Source organism: Poecilia mexicana, unplaced genomic scaffold, assembly GCF_051168715.1.
Source record: "Poecilia mexicana isolate PSO_F unplaced genomic scaffold, ASM5116871v1 scaffold_3, whole genome shotgun sequence".
In the NCBI taxonomy this organism is placed as follows: domain Eukaryota; kingdom Metazoa; phylum Chordata; class Actinopteri; order Cyprinodontiformes; family Poeciliidae; genus Poecilia; species Poecilia mexicana.
This window is the reverse complement of record NW_028263372.1, coordinates 25,177,828-25,203,055: the sequence shown is the minus strand read 5'-3', so window position 1 is coordinate 25,203,055 and position 25,228 is coordinate 25,177,828. Positions and strand designations below refer to the sequence as shown.

The 25,228-nt window shown below is 37.5% G+C and overlaps 2 protein-coding genes and 1 non-coding gene across 3 annotated transcripts; 2 read left to right on the top strand and 1 right to left on the bottom strand.

Moving 5' to 3' along the window:
* Window positions 1-2,350: 2,350 nt before the first annotated feature.
* Window positions 2,351-2,469, bottom strand: LOC148160236 (5S ribosomal RNA). The gene has a single exon (XR_015762601.1). It is a non-coding gene; the product is annotated as a 5S ribosomal RNA (ribosomal RNA).
* Window positions 2,470-5,283: 2,814 nt separating this feature from the next.
* ctsba (cathepsin Ba) lies at window positions 5,284-13,568 on the top strand. Its single transcript, XM_014971752.2, has 11 exons — window positions 5,284-5,439; window positions 8,555-8,678; window positions 8,748-8,833; window positions 10,187-10,301; window positions 10,417-10,532; window positions 10,847-10,932; window positions 11,307-11,453; window positions 12,170-12,286; window positions 12,398-12,526; window positions 12,823-12,904; window positions 12,988-13,568. Exons 2-10 carry the CDS (start codon window positions 8,556-8,558, stop codon window positions 12,894-12,896), a joined length of 993 nt encoding a protein of 330 aa, XP_014827238.2. The 5' UTR covers window positions 5,284-5,439; window position 8,555; the 3' UTR covers window positions 12,897-12,904; window positions 12,988-13,568.
* Window positions 13,569-14,591: 1,023 nt separating this feature from the next.
* On the top strand, window positions 14,592-24,995 carry adpgk2 (ADP-dependent glucokinase 2). The gene is made up of 7 exons (XM_014971749.2): window positions 14,592-14,859; window positions 18,028-18,187; window positions 19,670-19,860; window positions 19,934-20,030; window positions 20,469-20,605; window positions 21,331-21,467; window positions 22,662-24,995. Exons 1-7 carry the CDS (start codon window positions 14,664-14,666, stop codon window positions 23,223-23,225), a joined length of 1,482 nt encoding a protein of 493 aa, XP_014827235.1. The 5' UTR covers window positions 14,592-14,663; the 3' UTR covers window positions 23,226-24,995.
* Window positions 24,996-25,228: the final 233 nt, after the last annotated feature.

Here is a 25,228-nt window from a genome sequence, read left to right as displayed (position 1 = left end):
ATGAAGGCAGGTGGTTTTGTCCTCTGCTCCCTCCCTGCCCATACCTGCCCTGCTTGCTCTGTTTTTGTCCTGTCTTTTTCTATATTTTTGGAGCCTTTCTTTGGACATCATCCAAATCTACAAATTATGGATCTGGTCAACCGATCTCTCAATGCAATTGATCAAATTTTCAACGAGAAGTCTGGGCACAGGAGAGCCATCTTGTCCTGCGGGGACACACCCAGTGGGATTCACCCTGGATTTATTCATGGTAACAGGATTTCTGCTGTTTGGAGCTTGTGGATTTCTAGATTATCGACAAATTTGTGACGGACTTGGCCGAACTAGCGAACACTCAGACTATTGGTGTGGACAGAGACGAGGACTCTAAAACTCACTAATGGGATGGAATCGATCTTTGAGAAGTTGCTAATTCTGGTTCAGTAGAACGACCAAACTAATTTGGATGATTGGGAACTGAGGTGTATCGGAGAGACTTTAGGTAAGATTGAAATTTATAATCTTCCTGACCTAAGAAATTTTGTATCTGAATTGGTTTTTCCCGTGTGGCCTTGGAAGGGCTGCATATTTTCAATCTCCTTGAAGATATGTAAACACAACGCTCTTCCCTCCTCAACCCCTCCTGTATGGAGCTGTGGAGCTGAACACTCCCAAGGACATTCCACCTCTATCGGACTTGCCAAGAGCCTCAGCCTCCTGGTTTCATGGCCCTTTGACGTCACCGCCTTCACTTATGTCTCTGTTTTGCCCATTGTTTTGTCTGAATGTTGCCATTTTCCTCTTTTTTGTTTTAGTTTGTTAGAAACAGTGGAGTACTCCCTATTTAACCCAGAAAATGATTATTTTAGTTTATTAGTAATATCAGAAATTGTGGAGTACACACTATTTAGATCAATATTATACAGCCCAGAAATAGAATCAGAATTAGAATTAGAAAAACTATGAACTTAGAATCCAGAAATGCTTAACAGGAACACCACTGCTTAGTTTATATTACATTTAACCCAGAAAATAATGTAGCTCTCTTTCTTCTTTTTCTTTCCTATGGTTTGTTATTTTGTTTGTATTTCCTTTTAATTAGTGTAAAGAACTTGGAATTGCATTGTGCTGAAAATGTGCTGTATAAATAAAATTACCTTGCCTTGTGTATATTTTAAATATCGAAAGTTGGCGTCTGTTGCTATGAATGTTATTGCAGTAGCAGAAAGCTGCCAGTAGGAGGCAGTGTGCGCTTGTAGTCTCTCCAGAGTCTGCGTAAACTGACAACTGGCTTCAGAACAGATTCCAGCAGGATTTGTGAAGCTCACATTAGTTTCGACTTGTTCTATCATGTTTATAGGTTAGTATGAGGTATCACGTTTTTACTTGTGTTTTACTTACCGTTGCCGTAGCAACTGAACTAACAGGCGCTGGAGGAACAGAGGGCAATTTTCTGTCTTTCTATGAGCATGTTGGTGTACAGGAAACAAGTACAAATACATTATAAATTGTTTATGCAGTAGCATATGGGGTAACAAGTAGGGGTTATTCTGAGACTTACGTGTGTGACATAAGTATATTGTCTAGAATGGCAACAAAAATAACATGGACACAATGATTATTTTGAATAAAGATCAGATATGGTGGAAATGTTTAATAAATCAGAAGAGATTCCAGGAGGATTTGTGAAGCTCAGATTTGGTTCTGCCTCATCACTCCTACTTGTTCTATCCTGTTTACAGGAAAATCAGCATCTGTAACACTGACACCAGTCCTGGTGCGTGTAACAATAACATCGATTTTGTGCATTGTTATTTAACCATGATCTGTCTGTGGTTTTAGCTGCTGCAGCAGTGGAAGTGAAGAAAACCGTGCAGTCTGTGTTGGCCTCACTTCCAAATATTTAATTGACATTAACAGCCGCCTAGTTTGGCTCAGGACTTTTCTCCTCGCAGATGAGGGAGGGTGTTTACAGCAAAACTATAGTCGTCTGGCCCCAGGTGAGGGCCAGTGTTGACTGCCAGTTGTAGCAGAAACGAGGCCAAGTTTTTACTCAATCCAGGCTGGGAAGGTGCAGATGGCTCTGAGTCACCAGGAACTGAGAAATAAATAATAAAATTCACATGTCAAAGAAAAGGAAAAAATATCAAATACAAAACAGTTCACATCTAAATCAATGTGAAAAAAGTAAACAAGGAAGGTGTTGCAAGGTTTTGCCACCAGTAAGGGGCACTAACGATTTGCATTCTGCATTTCACACTTTTTAGCTCAGCAGCACGAAACAAAAGCTTGTACATTTCCTCATCCTCCTGGCACATTTTGCTTCAGTGTCGTCTTTCACAAAAGATATATTAATGAAAGAGCCAGCAAAAGCTTACAGCACCTGGTATTCCCAGGCGGTCTCCCATCCAAGTACTGACCAGGCCCGACCCTGCTTAGCTTCCGAGATCAGACGAGATCGGGCGTGTTCAGGGTGGTATGGCCGTAAGCGAAGGACCAACAGCCACACAGACCTTTTATCTGGCACCAAGAAGCGATAGAACTATATTTTTCTTTTGATTATCTTCATCACATAATCTTAGGGTCAAAGCTAAATGGTACATGTGACAGTTTAAATTAGTAAAATGAAACAGTTTGGGCTAAGCTGCTCCATCTTAAACTACACACGGAACTAAACACTAGACTGGGTGCAGAAATTCTACACAACATGTGAATATTTTTGGAAATTACTTCTGATATATCTTTTTATATTTTTAGACAGCCTAAACCTTTATGGTGTGAGCAAATAATTGCAAAGTGTAGACAAAAATATGAAAAACAATGTAAGGCAACCGCACTAAACTAAACATCTCCGTGCAAGCGCAACATATTTCAGGTAATAGATAGCCTTTTACCCACCAGCAGGGGGCACTAACCACTTTTATTCTGCATTTTCACACTTCCCTTAGCTAATCATGCGCAAAAAAACAACAAAAAAACACTCACCTAAATTGCACATACTTCTGGTACATTTTGCTTCTATGTCATCTTTCATCCACCAACATTTTTAAGATGTTGTAAATCGAGGCATGTCTTCCACCAAGCTAGCAAACCTCATTGTGGCATTTCCTCTGTCAAAAAAAGGCCATGAGAAAATCTAACTCTTAACTATTTAAATGAATAATTGTTTTAACTCATTTTGCATCAAACTGTTTTAAAGAACTGAAATATGGAAGTTCACTGTTCCTTGTACCTCGGTCACTTTCCGTAACAGCAGGTGTGCGCAGACAAAACATTCCAGATTTATTCCACAATTTATTTGTTCTTGGAAAGTACCGTGTTAGTTATAAATCTACTGTTTTATTTACTCATTATTTAGTATAAATACTCTAGTACTTTTTTCATTACTTTGTCAAACTGCAATTTACGTATTTATAATGTTAATGTTTTATTAATGTTGTCTATTTATCTTGTCCAGTTTTCTGAGCAGTGCTAGAAATGTGTTGCGATTCTAGCCAGTTCTTATTTTGAGACCAAAAATAAGCCTGGCAGATTTAGATATGACATTATTTTACATTCAACCAAGAAGATGGAGTCTAAAGACAGTTTTGAACATAAAACTATTGAACTTTTAAATTTACTTTCATTCCAAAAAATGGCATGAAGAAAAATAAATATTCACACCCTTCTCAATAATCAATGGAAAATTCTTTACTGGCATTACAGCAACCAGTCTTATGGTTTCACAGGTGTGGTATAAAAACTCTCTTGTGTTCCTAAGTGTCTGTTCTTCTGACAAAAAAACAACTGAGTTCATTGTGTTATTTTTGTCAGTTTCATCAGTCTGATAGTCAGGTGACAGATTAATAAAAGGAAGAGAAAGTGTACAAGCAGTCAGCATGTTCTCTGTGGTTTTGCAGTGATTACAAAGAAAAAACATGAACTTTGTAACCATCTGGCCTTTTAACCAATAATAAAAAAATGACAAAATGACCCAAACGTGAGTCAAAAACTGCTGTATTTGTAGCTACATCAGCTTTCCCCAGTTTAAATTGTTGCTCTTTGAATTGCATTTAACACTTTTTTAAAAATGTATTTAATTTTCAAGCAAGGTATGTCATTTTTGACTGGACCATTTCATTAATTTATTTTTAATGATTCTGTTGAACCATGTTTCTAAAGCGATGTCTGATTTTTATTGGTTAATCTTCATTAATTTTGTATTATTATTATTATTATTATTATTATTATTATTATTATTATTATTATTATTATTACTTTCATTAATTTTCAGTAACCATTGTTTGTCATTAAAAGAGGGGTAACAACAATTTTGTTCTGATGTGTACATTTTGTTTATTTTTTTATTGCACAAGGCTTTGAAACACTTGTCAGGAAAATTTAGTCTCACCTGACCAGGAGACTTTCTTCCACATGTTCACTGTTCCCTACACAGCTTGCAAGCGACTTTAATGGCTTTCTTCTTCCTACTTCTTTATGTAGTGAATGACTAATGATGTCTCGAGATTCTGAGCTGTGAATTTCTGTGTATCTAAAAGTATTTCTGGCATTAAATAGTTCTTAATTCGGCTGGTTGCACAGTTTTTTATTCAGTGGATTTAGAGGGAAAAAGGTGAATGCAAATGCACACCACACCTTTCACATATAAAAGGAATATAAATATCATTTATAGGTCAGAGTGGGTAAAATCAAATGTAAATACAAGCATGCATATTCAAACTATAGGTAAGAAATATAAAGACAGAAAAGAAGAATAAGAGAATTTACATCACAAAAATTATACTATATTGTTATTACAAAGACAATGCTCCAATTAACAGAAATGTGAAACTACTCATGAGCAGAGACATAAAAAAAATACAAAATGTGTATAAAAACAACTGAATAAAAAAACTGCAAATAAAGCAGGATGTGAACACATCAAACATTTTGGCACCATAATTTTCCCCTCTCCTTCACAGCTACATGTTACTTTATGTTGCTTTAAATTTTGGTGTTGTAACAAAGTATTAAAAAGTCTGAGGTGTGAAAACATTTCCAAAGAATTGTCCGTTTATGAAGGTTTTCATAACCAGAAAAAAACAAGTGATGGTTGATTTTTGGCGCCGTCTAGTGGTTAAATCGAAGTTGTTCAGATAGATTGAGAAAAGCCGACCTTGGTCAATTTTACATATTTCTATTTCATTATCAAGATAAAGATTCACATTATTGCTTAATGTGCATTAAATCAGTGAGGAAGACAACAACAAGGAAGCGAACCTCATTTCAGATTAAAGAGGAAGTGTGGAAAGCCACAGTTAGTCAGCAGGATCACATGAGCTGCGTTCATGTGACCGATTCACGTGTTCACAGCGATAAATACGACCAGACCCACAGTAAAACAACAGGCAGAGACTGGAGGGTCGAACTGGGCCGACCCGCAGAGTAAGGAGGCACCAAAAACCCATCAATAAGCGACAGGTAGGTTGTTATTTTCTTACACAGAAGCTTCTAAGAAAATGGGTCGTTATGGGTTTCTACGAAAATAAGTGGTTGGATAAACCACATTTAACAAAAATACTCGCTAAAACTACACAGCTAACTTAGTTACGCTTCTTGTTTTTTAAAGTTAAAGATCGAGTGAAAAGACACGACTAAGACAGGCTATGCTTTCTTTGGATTTATTTTTTTGTTTTGATTTGCACGTTTTTAACAGCAGTTAGTTGTTAGCTGTACCCTTCGATGTAAACATGAAGCAGGTGGTGCAAATTAGTTCAAACATGGGCCTTGATATATACTCGTATAGTAATGTGGATTTAAAAAAACAAACAAAAAAAGAAAGAAAAGTGGTGCAGAAAAACTGCATTCCCTTTCCACACAAAGGCGTACAGCAGCAATACGGTTATGAAACATGACACTGAAGTCATTTAGAAGGAAATGGAAAATGAAACCGTTTTTATAAGAAGGCCCAGACAAAATGGCTTATGTCAAATCTAAATGTTACAGAAGGGGATCAAAACACCTGACAGACTTCGGCTAAATAACTCTAAGTTTAAAATAAAAACCTTTAAAGTAACGGTAAAAAAAAATAAATCCATAAGTTGATTGTAAAATGGCTGCTCGCCCTCTGTTCTCAGGTTTTATTGTCAGTGAGTTTCTGATAAGAGCCTGTGGTTTTTTGCCAATCTGTCACCTCGTTTGTTCTCACAGAGAGGGAATGTTGTGAAACATTAATTTACTCCACCTATTCATCACCATAAATGCTGGTACAGCCTTAAATGACCCAGTTAAAGGGACCAAATGAACTTTACTGTAAAATCAAACTCATACTGGACTTAGTTTATCCTCTTTAGTACAACATGCCAAGGTCTGTTTTTTTTATTATTATTTTTCAGTTTGGCTGTTTAACTGCACTAAAATTCACAAAAATTAAATAAGTTTGACATGGATAAGCGTCTGATGACCTCACATAAGGCTAGGCCTGGACAAAAAAAATCAATATATATTGCAATAGACATGTGACTAATCAATAGATGGAACAACTGATGAAATAATCATTGAACTCTGATCAAGAACCGCACAGCATTCTGGGGGATTTAGGCAGAGGAAAGGCTTTAGCCGCCCAACTTCCCACAGCCAGCTGAGCAAAGTTGGTGGAATCAACTAACTTGCATTCTTTGGTTACCTAGCAACTCAATCACTTTTTTGTTACCTAGCAACAACCTTTAGAGTAACTGGCACTGCAGCAGCAGTTTAAGGTTTGCCACTATATCTCATAACGGCTTAAAAATAAACAACCGGGTGGAGTAAAAACTGGATAAGAGGAAAGGTCACACCACCAGTTCGACAGCATTTCAAGCTAGTGGTGAACTAATCAATTAAAACAGAACTAATCAATAACTATCTATCAACTGCTATGGAATGCTTAGATCATGAAATGTTTTGAAGCCCTACTCTAAGCTAAGATCAGTTAGCTAGGTTTTCCGTTTAGACGGCATCTAAGTGGAAAAATCCTCTGAGGGCTTCAGAGACCCTGTTTGAGGCTGAGCCATCATCAGTACTGGAAAGATTTTTGTAAAGGTCATCAGTCATTTCTGGGGCCTGATCTGCTGCTGACTCATGAAGTTATGATGTCATCTTAAACCTCTTAATGGAAAAAAAAAAAAGGTCTCAGCCTTCTAACCTGAGAGTTCGCATCCGGCTTGTGACTGAGGGGAGGCTGTTTGTGCATTCTCCAGTGACTTGGCAGCTTTTTGTCAGTCATGCTGTCTGGAGCTTTGAAAGCAAGCTATGAAGTTTTAATTGCTTTTGAGAAGTGAGAAATGCAGATAGGCAGAGCTGGTGTTTCACTTCCTCTAAATCTTACTGGAAACTTTTTAATTGAACCATTTATTAAAATAAATTGGAAGATTCCTCAATATGAGTCAAAGGCAAGCCAGTATACCTGTATACAAGATTTGTTATTTAAAACTGAATAAGATAATAATCTTTGCTTATTCCTTATTAATATACTATTAAACAACTATAATATATATAATATACTATGCCTTTTGCTGATTTTTATGGCTAGCAGTTCTTCCCACATTCTTAGCGCTTACACCCTTTTTAAAAAGGGGAAACTTTTTTCTGCTTCTCTTTTGGTGACAGTAACTCATGATCATCTGTCATGTGATTCATTACTAGTTTCTCAAGAATTTCTAGGTTTAAAACTTACAGGAAGGATGCATGCCCAAACAGGCGTTTGTGGTGAGAAAGAGACTTTCCAAGAGGAACAAAGTATTAAAAAACAAAATAAAAGGAATCTGCTTTTATTTTGCACCACAAACTATACTTTTGCTTTTTAGCTGGACTTCTTTCATCTTCTGGTTACCTTTAATAAACCATAGTTATGATCTATTTCTTAAAACATTTGTATTTGCGTAATATGAACGGTATCTGCAGACTTGAGTTGGGATGGGCACTTATAGTACCGTTTATCAAAGTAATATTTATTGTTGGCTCAATAAATTTCAGCTAATGATGTTAAATTTAAAACTGACTGGATTATTGGAAATATTATTTGTAAAATTTATTAAACTGAAAAAATATCAAGAAATTCAAAAATATGATTGATGCAGCTACCCTGCGCAGTTTGATGTAAATCACATTTCTTTAAGTAGGTGGTGTCCTTAAGAGCAGTTTGTATGACTTTTTTTTATCACATTATTACCACAAAATATCATAATAAAATACTAAGTCCACATCACCCAGCCCTAGCCTTGAATTTACCCCTCCAAGTGTTCTGGTTTGTATTTTCCACATCTTGCATTTGGTTTCGATCATGTTTAGTGATGCGGTTTGTTAACATTGTAGGAGGCTTGACTGAGAACAGTTGCTGCTTTTTCCTTGTACTTGTATCTCCGTCAGGCGTGGGAATGTCTAATCTGCTGTAACATTTTGCTGAACTAGCAGCTTTAGGAGTGTATCTAAGAGGGAAACGTTGTGCAACCAGGTGCAACATTTTCATGCTTTAGTCATGGAGTAAAAACATTGAAAATGTTAGTTTTTTTTTTCCCCCCTTTGTTAATTTTTTTTTCTTGTTGTGTGTGTTGGGCAGAATGTTGTGTGCAACTCTCCTGGCGCTGGCTGCCAGCTTGTCTGTGAGCCTGGCCAGACCCCACATCCGTCCTCTGTCCGGTGAAATGGTCAACTACATCAATAAGCTCAATACAACCTGGAAGGTGAGTTTATTCTTGTTTTTCCTTCAGAATCCTGAGACTGTTTTACTAATTCATATTTCCACTCTGCAGGCTGGCCACAACTTCCGTGATGTTGACTACGCCTATGTCAAAAACCTCTGCGGCACTCTGCTTAAGGGACCTAAGCTGCCTGTCATGTAAGTCTCACAAGGTCAATATTAATGTAATATTTCGAGATGCAATGCATTTATAAAATCCTATTGAACTATTTGCATTTTCAACTTCTACCTTCAATATTTTTGATGCTTTTTATGAACCAAAACAAGCCAGTTCATCTTGGAGCAATAGAAGGAAAATGATTCATGGCTTAAGAAAAAAAAATCTTCTGATACCCCCCATAATAAAATCCAGTTAAACCAGTTGTGTTTAGAGGTACAGCTATGTGTAATCTATGTTTAAACTGAATACAAGAGACCAAATCTCAACCTTTTTTGATGTAGACTCAAAACACTGTTTATATCAAAACTGTCATGTTGTGGGGATGCTTTTGTCCGTCAGTGATGGGAACGCTGGTGAGCTCATTAGATGAATGGAGGGGAATAGAAGGGGACTTATTGTGAAAAATTCACATTTTGCATGTTTTTACACTCCCAGTTTGATCTCAACTGCCTCTGTAAACAACTCAAGCATTTAGAAAAAAACGCCAAGCTGTTTTCTGACAATAAATTAATGTTTTTGTTGTCTGGAAAACGAGCCATTTCAAAATCAAAATTCAATTTAATTCAAAAATTAAATAGAATATTAAGTCACATTCAACGGGCACTCTGTTGTTACCTAGCAACAACGGAGTCCTGTTCCCTAGCAACACAAGCTGAGTTCCAGGATGTTTGGTCAGCTGGTTTTACTGCTGTATGCTCTGTACAATGGCTGCTGGAAAATAGAAGTGTTTTGTTGTTGACTTGCAATTCAGAAACCACTTGCTGCCATTTTCCCAAGAGTACCAATGTTGAGTTGGGGGTCGTGGCCACCAGCAGCAGCTTATTTGGATTTAAAGTGACAGGAGGCCCTAAAACATCTCAAAGAGCTCAAAACAGGCAGAACTGAGCAGATTAACATCCCATTATCTAAGAACAATTTTGTGCTAAAAAAAAAAATAGAACGAACATGTCTTGTGTAAGTCTGTCCTAACCTTTTCAATGAAGCATAATAAATCACCTTTAAGCCTGAGGTTTAGGCTCACCTTGAACAACCACCCTCAACAAACAACCGTACTAACAGTGGAGTAGTTATAATAAGAGCACATTTAAATGTTGAAACCGACCATTTAAGCTACGTTCAGTTCAGAGTCTGTGGTGACTTAATTTTAGGTTCAGATGCTCTCCCTCCTGTCTGAAGGGGCTTGAGCCATTTTGCAAAAAACAGGTTAACATTTCTCGATATTAATGGTTCCAGTTGCTCAAAGTAATATGTTGCAGCTTCTGCTGACTTTAAAACATGTAAAGTAAATGGTTTCATGGGGTAACACTCACACCAGTCATGTGTCTCTTCAGGGTTCAGTATGCAGAAGGCATGAAGCTGCCAGCAGAATTTGATTCCAGAGAGCAGTGGCCCAACTGTCCCACCCTGAGGGAGATCAGAGACCAGGGCTCCTGTGGATCCTGCTGGGTGAGGAGAATTCATCGCTAAATTATAAATGCAAATTCAGCGTCCACTTTTTTAATAAAACTTTGAACACTTTTATTTTCGTAATTCTCATGCCATGTGGTTGTTCTGCCTTTAGGCGTTTGGTGCAGCAGAGGCCATCTCTGACCGTATCTGCATTCAAACCAGCGGGAAGGTCAGTGTGGAGATCTCCGCTCAGGATCTGCTCACCTGCTGCGACAGCTGTGGAATGGGGTAGGTCCTTCAAAGTTTGTCTTCCTTTGGACATAATTATTAGCTTGGTCAGTGACCAAACCCATGATTTAACACTTGGTCAGCGTTGTGCTTGTACAAAGTATAAAGCCAACATTAAGTGGATAGAGTACAAATAATCCTTTAAAAACACTTTTTGTCAAGGTAACTTGTGTTTTAAGTTTATTTAACTCCAAAATGAGTTGCAGTTTCTGAACATGATGCAGGATAATTACTGGAAGAAAACATAAAAACAGAGGCTGATTGTGTGCGTCTACAGAGATGGTGATTAATTTATTTTTTTTTTTTTGTTTAAGATGTAATGGTGGCTACCCTCCAAATGCTTGGGACTACTGGACCACAAATGGACTGGTGACTGGAGGGCTCTACAACTCTCATATTGGTAAGTTCATTTACACAAGTGTTACGTTTTGAATTGGTGTCAGTGGTGCAGATGGTTTATTCTTTCTTGATGAAATCTTCTTCTAAAAAGTATTTATTTTGAAGTTTTAAAAATCATAGCAGATTCTTTGTTTCTGGTTATTTATGAAGAACTTTAAGTTTCAGAATTTATAAACAGACTGCCACCTTTTGATGAGGTCTGTGTAGGGCTATTTTGTGCCCTGCATTGTTTTTCCCACTAAATTATGCTTTGGTGTACATTCAGTATCTGATATTTGTCTGATTTAAAATCTCTCCAACAGTGTTTCTCAGTTTTGGGATGCTAAAATGAGTGATTAGTCTGTGGTAAAACTTGAGTCTTTGTGTTTCTTGCAGGCTGCAGACCGTACACCATCGAACCCTGTGAGCACCACGTCAACGGCAGCAGACCTCCCTGCACTGGGGAGGGCGGCGACACGCCGCAGTGTGTTACACAGTGTGAGGCTGGATACACACCAAGCTATGAGAATGACAAACACTATGGTAAGAATGCTGCAGTGCAGATGAGTATGAGAACTGCTCTTTATGTTTACATATTTGCTGCTGATTGTTTAGCAAAAATCAAAATAAAAACGTAGTCTTGTAGAAATGACAGTCATTCAAGACGCATTTAATGACAAAAAGATGTGAAGATTTAATTCTGCTGCTGTTTAAAAATGGCTCGTTTGAAAGAAGTATTTAAAGGGAACATATGCAAAATTTACTTTTTACATGGGTTTATGTTTTTATTTGGGTCTCAACTGTTTCTAAAAACAACCCAACTGCTTAAAACACTCGGCTGTTTTCTTTTTTGACAAAAACATTCATGTTTTTTGACGTCTGGAGAAAGCGATGTTTCAGAAAACTCCCAAATGTTAAGTCACATTCGACAGGCACTGCGCTGCTTTTCAAAGATGTACAGTAGTATAACTGTCCACCTGTTTGCAACCATTTTCACGTGTGAGTGGCCAGCAGGAGCTTATTCAGTTTTAAAGAGACAGGAGGCCCTAAAATGGCTCATTCTGAAAGGAATCAAAATGGGCAGAACTGACCTCAATAAAATCGTATTACCTAAGAATGATTTTATGCAAAAAATGTAATGGGCATGTTTTATATAGCCCTTAGACGTTTTCTGACCTGTTCACGGAAGCATAATAGGTGACCTTTAAGAATCATCACCATGGGGCACATACAGAATTTTAACCTGAAGTATTTTGCAGGTAAAACGGCTTATGGCGTACCATCAGAAGAAGATCAGATCAAATCAGAGATTTACAAGAACGGACCTGTAGAGGGAGCGTTTACAGTCTACGAAGATTTCCCTTCCTACAAATCTGGTAAGAAAAGCAGCATAAAATACTCTTACAAATATAATCTCAGCAGACCGCAGACAGGTGAAATGGTAACTGCACCTGATTTCCTTACTGTATCTCTCCTGTTCTCCTCAGGTGTGTATCAGCACGTGTCGGGAACTGCTTTGGGAGGACATGCCATTAAGATCCTGGGCTGGGGAGAGGAAAATGGTGTTCCTTACTGGCTCTGTGCAAACTCCTGGAACACTGACTGGGGTGATAATGGTGAGCAGGAAATTACTTCCATTAACTAAATGGCACTAGGCTCCAGTGTTAACATTTTGATAATGTGTCAAACTGAAAACACACCAGGACAAAAAGCTAATCTGGACACCAATTTTATAGATCTAGCATGCTTATAGATGTGTCTATTCTAATTAATCCTCATATCGCATGAATCTTTAACCCACACAAAGCTGTAACCTAATGTATGCTTTCACTTGGTCAAGAGCCTCCATTAATTTCTCGTTTTATACTGAACATTAAATATACCAAGTTCACTTTATCGCTTTAATTTTCAGGATACTTTAAAATCCTCCGGGGATCAGATCACTGTGGCATTGAGTCTGAGATCGTGGCTGGAATCCCCAAGTAAAACCCAAGGTAAGCTCAGTAATGACCAGTGACTATTTAAAAGGAAAATGTTATGTTAAATATGACTTCATGAAGTTTGTTTCTACTTCCAGGTTTTATGCTGCGGCACCGCCAGAGGGCGCCACACTCCACTGTCATTGAACAAAGTATACTTCTGCACAGCATGGCATTTCAGGAGGGGAATTCAAACTCTTGTAGTTTTTAAGTGAATTTTCAGATTGGAGACAAAGACAAACTGTTGTTGCACACAATTTTTTTTATATGTTGGTCTGTTTTAGGACACTCCCATATTTTACTTCTTTTTTCTTTTAATTGCTTGGAAAGCAGATGTCTCGTAATAAAGATGAAACAATTCTTGTGTTGCACTGATGAAAATTGAGGACCATCTATAGATCAATGCAGCATCAAACTGAATGGTGTTTTTAAAAACACCCCAATGAGCAGAGCTGTTTCTCAGAACACATTTCATCATGCAATGACCCTTGATACATTTTTTTAATGACAAATTATACTCTGTACTACCGACTGTCATAATGTACTGCCTGTAATAGGTGCCTGTTATTTTTAAGCATTTTAAAAGTAGATAATGAGATGGAGTGAAGTTTTTACTGCCAATAGGATCAAATGCTGGGAATTGTTCATTTGAATTTATTAAATGAATCTTTGGTTGCCAGTATTGTGGTTCTCATTTTGTATTTCTACATATATGTTTTAGACAGATTTTTAAACCCTCATAAGACTGTTTACTAGAAAGAAATTTACTCTTTAGAGATGTGAATGTCTTTCACTTAAATCAACAATAACATTTAAAGTGATGTGCATTAGATATTGAGTTAGTCTTTATTTATTGCATATTTTGGCTCATTATAGCTCTTTCATAATGAACTTGACCAAAACAACGGATTTCATTAAAGCTTCGACAGAGATCATATGTACAAATTTGCACCAAAATTGATTTGATGTCCAAGGAGGTAGAAACGTTTCCTCTACTTGAGGGAAAATATCCCTGAACTTATTTTTAATATATAATATTTATTCTATCTGGTTGACCTCTGAACGTTACAGCAGGCTCTGTAGTTGGAAGATAACGATACTAAAACACCAAAGATTGTGTACAAACAAGAAGTTTCACTTTAATACTGTAGGTTTATTTCCATGTTTGGTGCCTATGTGGCTAAAACAAGTGACGCTGCTCAGTGGGTCGAGTATCCAGAAATGTTGCTCAAAAGTAGCGTTACTGAAAAAAAAATCTTTAAAAAAAAAAGTTGCTTCAACATTTAATTAACAATATTCAGTAAATTAAAATTTTTAAGTATAGTATGTACAATGCTTATTATACTTTTACTTAATGAGAACATACATTTCTAAATTTGTTTAAAAAAATTATTGCTTTAACTTTTGTCTCTTGTTTGGTAAACAAGATAAATTGTCCAATTAAAATAAGCCTTTATAGTTTTGTTCACCGTGATCAGTCAGTTTTACTGCCAGGATGACGGTGCTACCTAAATAAAATGTAAACGAGTGCATGATTTACGAAGTGACGCTGGAAATTAAATCATTCTAAAAGTTAATTCAGAACTATTTTTCTATTTTCATAATCTTAAACCCCGGAAGCTTGTGCTAATCTCCGCATAGCGTAGCCACGCCCGGGACACTCCCGGTTTAAAAACAAACGCACAAACCTTAGTGGGCTGTCTGCCCTTCCGGAAGGCGGGGTGTGTTTGTTCAGTCAGCCAGCCAGAGCCGCCGCAGGCAGCAGGAGCGGGCGATGATGGAGGGGGGAAGCAGGCTTCCGTTGATGAAGTATGGATCTGTTCTGTCCCTTTTCGTGGTTCTGTTAGCCATCTGGTTCCGTTCACCGCAGAACACAGTGCTGGACGACCGGCTGGACACGGTGCTTTCGTCTCTGCTCAGGGCTGAAAGGAAAGTCGGAGTTAATGACGCCAGACCCAGAGTGGCAGTTGGTAGGTGCGGAGAGCTAGCGACACTAGCTAGGCTGCTGGGGGTTGAAGTGGACACTGGTCATTAATAAACGCTAATTTTAAACATATAAAATACCCGAGTTTAAAGTCAGTTTGCTTGAAATTACTGACACAAGTTTTACTTACAGTTTCTGTTAAATCCCAAACAGGGAATTTAGTTAAAGTACTAGTAACTGTATTATTGTAACCTGTCTAATATACGCCGTTTATGCGATATTTATTTAATAGTAAAATATAAATCTAGCGAGAATTCTTTAAGTTTTGGCCAGTGAAATACTGACAATGAGCGAAAGTTAGATGTTGAGGATTACCATATTGTGGTGGAGTGTAGTCTGTCATGCATCGCCTTATAAAAACTATTCACACCCCTTAAACATTTTTTAAAAAATCAAATAGTGAAAGTGTGGCGTAAATGTACTTATGCAAAACAGCTTCAAGTCTAAAGACCGAAGTTTTTACTTATTGTTCTGAACAGAATAGCTCAAGCAGAATGAGATAATATCAACTGTCAACTGGATTGAGGTCTGGACTTTAACTGGGCCATTCTGATCCATTAATATGCTTTGATTTAATTCAGATGTGTCTAAGCTGCAGCTTGTGGCCCACTGATATTATTGACTGACGTTCCAGTTTTACGGTCTCTACTGACATTGTATTATTGTATCCTCAATGTTTGGCTGCCTCTGTATCTATTTATATTCAGTACTTTAACAAACTGGTGTTTTCTTAAATGTGTGATCTAAATAAGATTGAATAAAATGCCACTCTTCCATTAAGAACAAAAAACTAGCAAAAAATGTATGGTATCCACAACAGATGGTTGTGATGTTGACAGATTACCTGAGCAGTTCATCTTCCACAGCTCCTCCAGTTACCATGAGCCGCTTGGCTGCTTCTCAGATTAATGCTATGAAACCATTTTTCATGTCATGCCACTTTAGAAATATGTTTTGTATTGATCTATTACAGAGAACCTCAATGAGATTCATTAAAACCTGTGGTTTCAGCAAGACAAAATGCAAAAAAACAAAAAAAAAACCTCATTGGGTGTGAATGTATTCTCCAAGGCTCTGTGGTAGCGAAGGGAGAAGACAGATGATCACAAATGTTCAGTCACCAGATCCCAGACTGGATCTGCAGCTGGGACAGTCTGTTCTGAAGAGAGACCTCCCCTCCTCAAACCATATGGACAGAAACTCTGTGGCTGTCATTAAGCCTCATGTCTTTACATCAATATTTCCCTTTATCTACATTTATTTATTTCATTTCGAACATGATAGAAGTGTAAAATCACACACATGAACAAGGAATGCAAAGGACACATTTTTGTACAACATTAATCTTAACATCCTCGAAAAGGAGTAGGAAGAAGTAAGAAACGTATGAACTCCTACACCATAAACTCGTATATTTTCAGACGGACCCTCTGAAAGTTTACATGTGTCTAAGTATATGGATCCATACCCACACACTCATACGCTTTAGCCTCAATTTACATAAACACATTAGTGCTAACTCTCACCAATATCTATATCTTATGAGAATGACCTCCTCATAGTTCTTTTTAAATTGTATTAAATGTGGACTTTGTTTTAGCTCCTCATTTAACTTGTTCCATAATTTTACACCATGAATTGAAATACAAAAGCTCTTTCTTGTTGTGTGTATACTACGAATCCTTTATAAATCACAAACACATAAATTGTTGAAGAAGTTACTTTAAAAAGAAGAATCGGGACTCCCAGCACATCAGTTAGCAACTTAGTTTAGTTTCCTGTAAATATGTTGAAAAATGTCAGCCTGGATGTCTTGACCTAGTTCCAAAAATCCAGTTTTTTAGACTTTGATCAAACTTTATAATCTGTACCTAGCCAACCTTTACCCTGTTTGACAGCAGACTCAGCTGGTTTTCATTTCACTCTGACTTTAAGTGACACGTATTGCTTCCCAATCTCATGGGGGGTAAATTAATTTCAGATTAAAAAACAATAACCTTACGTAGGACTGAAACAATTAATCGTGATGAATTGATTAATTGTTAACTGGAGTATACAGAGTCAACAAAGGTGATTTGCTGAAAGAAAAAACTATCCAGAGCAGTAAGCCAAAACCGTAAATAAGATCAAATAAAAAGATTTGTGAATATGTTCTACTCAAAACTCTAGTGGCATAGTTTTGGCTTCATCCAGTGCAAATTATGTATAAGAAGGCTTTTATTAATCACCTTTTGTTATCTAAGTATTAATAGGTTAATTGAAAAAATAGTCAATAGATCAACCCTACACTGTATTAATGTTAAAGGGCTGAACTTTTCACATTTGGACGGTAGACGTAGTTTATTTTTTGCTGCAGATGTCATTTGCTACAAGAGACCAAGTGTGCACTAACATAATTTTATGCTTTTGCATTTTAGGCAATAAAATGTTTATTTTCTCACTCCAAAAAGAAATTTAATTGTTCATTTGTATTTTTTATGCATTTCCAATATTGTATAAAAAGGCTTAGATGAAAAGTATGCAGAATATCCCTATTTTTTTTATAGATTAATCATCAAAATAATTGATTAATCGATAACTAATTTTTAGCTGCTGCTCCGGTATCATTTAGGGAAACAATATAAATTAGACACTGATTTTTTTAAATGTATAACAAGCTGTCATGTTTTAGCAGAAAGCAGTAGAAAACTTAGTTGTGATGAAGCAGAATGACTTTAGAATTGATATTTCAATCTAATTGAAAGATGATCTGACATTTACTTTTTAATTAGTGAAATTAAATCATAATGTACATAAATTACACTTTAGTTCAAAGTTTCATTTGCCCTCCATTGTGGCAGGTTGTAATCATTCCGACCACTGAAATCACTTTGCATTAAAGCCTCATGCCGGGTCACGTGGGTCAGCAGGAAACTGAAATCTGACCCACAACATTTGGGTCGTAAGACGACTAACTATTCTTCCCACTGATCCACTGTCATTCATGTCGCAGCTTTTCTGTAAAACCTACAATTTGCACGACTTTGCTTTTGTTCTTCTTCTCAGTTTACTTCAGTGTTTTTCTCTTCTTCTCTTTTGGCCTCTGTGTGGCTGCTGCAGGGAGAAACGTTGGTGTGTAATTGTATTTCTTCTTCTGTGTCTCCTCCCTCCTCAGGGTTTGGTGGCTGCGTCGACCTCATAGTAGACGGCGTGTCATTCCTAAATAAGATAGGCATCTCTCACACAGACCAGCCATTGCATTATGACTATCTGGAAAATGCTGAACAACTGGCTCAGAGCTTTGCCTACTTCTTTGCGCCAGGAGCTGCTGCAGAGTAAGTAATGTTGGATGGAGAGCAGCATGTTTACAGTAAAAGTTGTGTATACTGGAGTATACAGACTCTATAAAAATACCAGTTTGCTGAAAGAACAACACTAAGAGCAGTTATTACCCCAAAACGATATAAAAATTATATATATTTTGCAAGATAAAAAAAAAAAATTCTGTTAATATGTTCAAACCAGAACTAATCAAGTGGCAGTCTTAGCCTGGTTCAAATTATGTAAAAAAAAAAAAAAACAACTCTAATTTAGCACCTTTTGCTAACCAATCATTAATTGGTTAATCAAAAAATAATATATTAATCAACAGGTCGGCTCTACAAGTCAAGCAGAAAGAGCTGGGCTTTTCACATGTTGATATTAGACATATTTTTAGCTGCATTATTTGCTACAAATGATCACTAAAGGAATTCTGTTATTACACTTTGGCGAAGAAAATGTTTATTTCTTTATATAGAATGAATTTGAATGGTATGTTTATTTGCATCTTTTAATGCATTCATAATATTGTATTAAAAAGGCTTTAATCTACACAATTTATTTCTGCGTACTTAATAACTAACATAATAATTAGTTACAACACTAAAACTCAGGGATGTTGCGTTGCTGCAGGTTTCTCCCTGGTGTATTATAAGCCTGGAGGGCCACCAGGCTTTACTTGTGCCCCCGCCAGGCTAAACATTGCTTAAAATGCTTTTAAAATGTTTGCATTTTTTAAGACTTTATAGTTGGTGTCCAGGTATTAATCCTGCAATCTTTCAATAACACATAATTATCAAGTGATATTTTTTGAATTTTCTGTCAACTTTAAAAAAAATTTAACTCAAAATCACGACGGACTGTTGGATGAATGACTGCCTGAGCGCCCCAACCACTGGACTAGCAAGTTTTCTGGGGGAAACTTTGTTCCTGTAATACAGGGGTCCCCAAACTTTTTCCTGCGAGGGCCACATAGCTGTTCCCTTCTCTGGTCGGGGGCCGGTCTTAGTTTTTGGAGAAAGAAACCTTAGAAAATTCTTGCCGGGGGGGCGGGGGAGGCTGCTCTGTCTTCGAAACTGTCGAGAGGGGGGGTGATGGGGGCGGACACATTCGCGCTTTTAGATAGATTTTTACCCAGAATGCAAATGGAAAAAACCGTGAGTGAAACGATGACTGGGACTGACGAGTATATATTCCATTTAGGGAAAGTTAGTTTCACATCTGCTCAAGCCCCCTGGTGGTTGAAGAAAAATCCACATATAAACTGGAAAATACAATATATGAAAAAAAACACTGAATGCTCTCTGGTATGAGGAGGCGGGCCGGATCCGGCATTGTTCAGGGGGCCGGACCAAATGACGTGGCGGGCCGGATCCAGCCCGCGGGCCATAGTTTGGGGACCCCTGCTGTAATATAAAACAACCAAGAAAAATAATGTTACAAACTCTTTTAAGTCTTTAGTATTGTCGTTTTACTTTCTTTTCCTGCTCCTGCAGGCGTTTCATGATTAATGAAACCCTCTTCAGTGAGCTGGTGGACGGCGCCCGTGACTTACCTGGAAACAGGTGGGCTGTAGGTGGCAATGCTCCTGTGATGGCCGGTCGCATGGCAACAGAGGGATGTGACGTGTTGTTAGGGGGAAGTTTCAGCACCGATTTCACTGAAGTTTTGTCCCAGCACATTACAGGTAATCTAGATTAAACATGACCTCTCTTTTATGCTTAATTCTCTTCTAAGTCCATGTTTGTTTTTCTTGCCAGTGGCTGGTAAAGTGATAGATGAGCCAGACATACATCTGATCCTTGAATATTCATCTGGTGCCAGCTGGGGGACGTACACCTCACGCAGAGCAAACAGGTATATTTAACAAGTCTTTAGTGTATTTATATTGGCGATTATCTCATTTAACTTTGCTCACAGTCTTCATAACCAACCTGCACCCTAAAGAGACTTGTTAGCAACTATTGCAAAGTGTTGGAAAATTAAGAAAAATATGTCTGGTTTATTTTTCTGGTGGATCTCTAAGCTTTTTATTTTCTCGTTCTTTCTTAAAATCAGATCTTGTCCAGGTTTGAATTGAGATGCATGCTGTAATTATACATCTGTTGGTAAACATCAGGTTTTCTGCTGTGAATAGCAGAGATTTTGACACTTATGTGTTATATTTTGTTGTTATTAAATCCATTTCATTGCATCTTTGTGTTTTAAGTTGAACACCTGGAAGTATTTAGGTCAGACTGGATTGTTTTTAAATGTGCTTTGTAAGTAAACTGGACGTTGCATGTTTTTTTGTAGATATATCATTCACAGTGATGCTCATAACCCCTACTTGGACTCTTTGGAAGAATTTGCTGAGAAACTGGAAAATTTCAAACCTGATCTGCTGGTGGTGGGAGGGCTTCAGATGATGGACAACTTCCCCTTCAATTCAGGTAGGAAAACATGACTGAGTTTGATGATTAGCTGTTCAGATAATCAACTACTTCGATTTACTAAGAATACCTGATTCAGATTTATTTGTAAAATTTGTGTTTCACAGACAAACTGGGTTTCAAATTAGCAGAAGAGTTACTGGGGAAATACAGCTCTGGAAAAACCTTCTGGTTATTCCACCAAATATTTATTTCTGAACTCTTCCTAAGTTTAAACATTACTATTGTTGTTTCTAAAAGAACATGAACTTGTTTTCTTTGCATTGTTTGAGGTCTGAAAGCTCTGCATCTTCTTCATTATTCTGACCATTTCTCATTTTCTGCAAATAAATACAAAATTTATGCTTGTAATTTCAGAGACATGCATGTTGTCAGTAGTTCATGGAATAAAAGAACAATGTTCATTTTACCCAACTATATACTAAATCAGAGAAACTGATCATTTTAAGTGGTCTCTTATGTTTTTCCAGAGCTGTATTTGTCATGACAGCTGAAACAGCAGAAGTTCAAATAGCGAGAAGAACAGGTTAAACCGAACTTTCCTCTCTGAACTGGATGATTTGTACAACAAAACTAGACCCAGATCCAGTTTGACCTTTTGACTGGATTCATGTTCTTTCAGTTCATCACTTTAAACAAATTCACATCACAGCTTTTTACTTCCTTCACGTCCACTCCTTGCTGCTTGAAGTGCCTTTGAGTCCTCCATGTTGTTTTTGTTCCAGGTGAGCGAGAGGCGGTCCTCTCCCGGCTGGCGGACCTGCTGACCTCCTCGTCGCCTCAGATCGGCATCCATTTTGAGATGGCAAGTTTTGTGGACGAGAATATAGTAGACGACCTTCTTCACCATGTCATCCCTCATGTATGTATGAGTGAATATTTAAATGAATGTGTCCATGTTGGCATTTTCAAATACATTATCCAAACATGGAAATCAGAAAGGTCAGTGTGTAGAAAACACTGAGGTGGACGTTAGATTTGTTTATTTAAATCTCCTGATTTAAATCTGCAAGCAAAATAGTCTGAGTCCTTTTCTCAAATGCAGACTGGAAAAAAAGACAGGATGTGAAAATATGGAGTTTTACAACAAACATGTAATGTTTTTTTTTTTTTTTATCTAATTTATATGGTTTAACAACCATATAAAATGATTATAGTATTAAATTTTAAATATAATTTTGTACAGCAAGTTAGTTTTTAGAGAGGTTAAAGGTTTTGTGGCCATTTTTTATTTTTATAAGGCTCTGACGTCATGATACAGGTTTTAGAAACTTTCTGGAGTTTTTTTTTTAATATATATTAAATAACAACAAATCCATTTTCTATTCTCTATGAGCTGTAAATGTAACCATCACAAAAAAGTGTTGTTTTTTTATTTTTATTAAACAAACATTAAAGGGGCAGCATTATGTATTTTTTAGGTAATTTGAGCCATTTTATTAAACAATCAAGTAACTATGTTGCCTTTTGGTATAAAAAATGTGTTTGTACCAGAAACAAGTTAAAAGAAATTTGACTCTTCCTCATTTCAACAATGCTTCTCCATCCATTGATGCCGTTTACTGTCGTTGATAGGAGCGTCGTAGTTTGTATGATGAGATCATTCATATTTATAGTAGAGCAGAGGCGACATGAGACAGTACACTCAGTTTCACAGCTCTGCAGGTAAACGGGATTTCACTATTGTAAAACAAACATTTCAGAATTTACATTTTCAACAGTTTCTGACGTCCTAAATTAGCAGTTTTGTGCATTTTCTCTTTTTTTGTTTTAAACCCAAACAAAAATCAGCTACATTTTATAAACATTTCCATGTGTTTTTACATTCACACGTTGAAATGTAGCCTTCTGTTTAATAGTTACCTAAATGAACATCAGACATGTTCCCATCCAGAATGTCTTTTTGTTTCCACCGACTTCATTTTTTCCACTTCCACACCATAGAGTTCTCATTAGTGGAATCTGATCTGAGTTCAGATCAGATTTCTCGTTTCTAAGCAGCCGATCACCGATCAGTAATCCCCTTTAAGCATTGATCTCAATTCTTCTTTTCCAGGCAGACTCTTTAGGCATGAATGAACAAGAACTCCCTAATCTTCTCAGCCTACTCAAAGGCTCCAACATCACGGTGCTGTCGGACCCAAACCCTCGCGTAGCGACCGTCCTTGACCAGATGAGGGAGGTTTACCGCATCCTCAACCAGCGCTACCAGGCTGCTAGCTCAGGCGGCGCCACCAGCGGCAGTAAATCAAAGGGTAAGCCTCTGACTCGCCTCCATGTCCACACTCTGGCCTTCCAGGCCATGATTGTGACACACGGCTCTCAGTGGAAGAACACCATGTCCGCCACCGCCAAGGCCTCGCTCACAGCGAACCGTCACGTCTGCGGCTCAAACGACATCGACCTGAGCAAAGCCAGGCTCATTATGGACGACTCGTTCTCTGTCAGCCACCGCGAGGGCAGCCAGCGCATCCCGCTGCTGGAGAGCCGGCCCGTCAGCTGCTGGGATGAGGACGACTACCAGATCTGCGTGGCGCCGGTGCTGGTGTGCACCGACGTTTATCAGACTGCGGGTGGAGGGGACAATGTCTCTGCTGCCGGCTTGGTTCTGCAGATTTAAAGAGGGACACCAGATCGTCCTTTTGACTCTCGAGTCTCGGTGTGTTGCACCCGATCCTTCAGGTACTGACATGGCTGCACAGCTAACGCTATCATTAAATTTGCAGCTCTGGGCCCAAACTGAAAATAAGTCATTGTCATTACTTCAGAGTCGGATCATGCATATTTCTGTAGCTGACTCTGTTCTAACTTCCAAACGACATGCAATAGAAAATCACTAAATGTTAAATTGTAGTTTTCCTTCTAATCCAACTGGATTAGTCTCACTGATTCACTGTCCTTCAATATTGAAACTTAGTAGCTACACTTTTTCCGTTTAGCTAATTTTTTAACAATAAAACATTCATAAAACAGTAAATGTTTCATCATCCGACTCTGGTGATTTTAATGATTTGTCCTTTCATTTCTCTGAGGCCTTAAAAAACTTGACACTTGTTCTGGATGAGACGAAGAGGTTTGGATGTGATGAGATGTTTTTGTTGCACCACTCAACTTTTGTTATGATTTTTGACCAAGATTTGCACACGCAGCTTTTGTAGGATCAGTTGTATTTGTATTTCAACCTGGAGCGCAGCTATGCAGTTAAGAATCTGAAATAATTAAATCTGTGTCTTTGGCAGGATGTGATTTACAAATGCCTCACTTGCCTTTTAGCAAATAATTCATCTTGTAGAAACGTCGAGTTTTGAGTGAAAAACTGCTGGATTCAAACTGTTGATGCCTCTTCTCTCTGCTTCCTCGGTCTCTGAGGTAAAATGCTCCCGTTTCTCCCTGTATATGTGAAAATTGTGCGTCGTGGTTTTGGTATGTTTGTGTTTGGACTGTAATTTCTCTGTAGTTCAGTTGCAGTGAAATAATGCAAAAATAATGTGGAGTCACGTTTGGTTGCTGGATGTAATGACTTAACTCTGCGGCTCTTTCAGTTTTATCCCTCCATCACTTTGTTTACTGCTTGTTTCGAACCAAATCTCTCATTACAGTTCTGGTTTAAGCAGCTCATCTTTAGTTATTTTTTAGGTTTAACGGGCCATTATAATCTGTATAACAGTGGACCATTCATAAAATATATATTTATATGTTTAGTTCCCATCTGGGATTGGATGTTCTCAACTTACCTCATTACATTTATTTTGTTTTTATTTACTAATGCAACTGAACTTTAATTGAAATGAAGCCAACTCTACTATCTCCTCACTATGTAGAAATCAAACATTCCAGCTGCTGCTGTTTGTTCTCTTCTCTCAGATTGAAATGTGTTTCATCCCTATAGCTTAACATAGAGTTTCTTTTCTTGGTTAAAAATTACTACTTTGTTTTTTTTGTTTTTTTTTTTTTGTTTTTTCAAAAACCACTTTTTATGTGGAACACATGATTTTTGTTACATTGTACGAGGTCAGAAATTCAGGAAAGTGTGGAAATCTCTTTAAATCTTGTGCATTTGTTTTGCTTGTAATTGGTGGATCTGAGGGTAAATGAGCCTTATTCTGTTTTCACTGCTGGTGTTTGATAAAATCAGGATGTTTTTTACAGCCTGTTTCTGTGGATTTCTGTTTGAAGTTTCTGTATTTGTCTTAAACTGTGACTTAAATGCTAATTTGGCAGTGGATGGAAACACTGCAGCATGCTCAGTGAGGGAACCGTTTGTTTGTCGCAGCACTTATCTACGCATTGGATAAGTGGGGTCATTCATGTGTGTTCTGCAGCTGTGTGTAACTGCTTCATGCATGTTGAGTCATTGCAGAATCATCTCTGATAAAATGCTGATCAGCAATCATTGCTTTGTTTTGTTATTTAATTATGACACATCACAGCTTCTTGATGATAGAGCAGCACAATGACATTTGTTATCTTCTCATCCTCGTGTAGCTAAATCATTTCATGCCGACTTTAACGTTAGTTTCACCATCGACTTGCTTTACCAACTCACCTCACCTTTAACCTTTGGATTAATGATAGTCCAGTACAAGATTCTGACTGTATGATCATCTTGACCACAGTTTCACT

Bases quoted from the DNA above. Each gene is read 5' to 3' on its own strand.
- adpgk2 (XM_014971749.2), top strand. From the start codon at position 14,664: ATGATGGAGGGGGGAAGCAGGCTTCCGTTGATGAAGTATGGATCTGTT. The intron at 18,188-19,669 runs GTAAGTAATGTT...CTGCTCCTGCAG, and splicing joins GCGCCAGGAGCTGCTGCAGA to GCGTTTCATGATTAATGAAA. The intron at 20,031-20,468 runs GTATATTTAACA...GTTTTTTTGTAG, and splicing joins ACCTCACGCAGAGCAAACAG to ATATATCATTCACAGTGATG.
- ctsba (XM_014971752.2), top strand. From the start codon at position 8,556: ATGTTGTGTGCAACTCTCCTGGCGCTGGCTGCCAGCTTGTCTGTGAGC. The intron at 8,834-10,186 runs GTAAGTCTCACA...GTGTCTCTTCAG, and splicing joins GGACCTAAGCTGCCTGTCAT to GGTTCAGTATGCAGAAGGCA. The intron at 10,933-11,306 runs GTAAGTTCATTT...TGTTTCTTGCAG, and splicing joins GCTCTACAACTCTCATATTG to GCTGCAGACCGTACACCATC.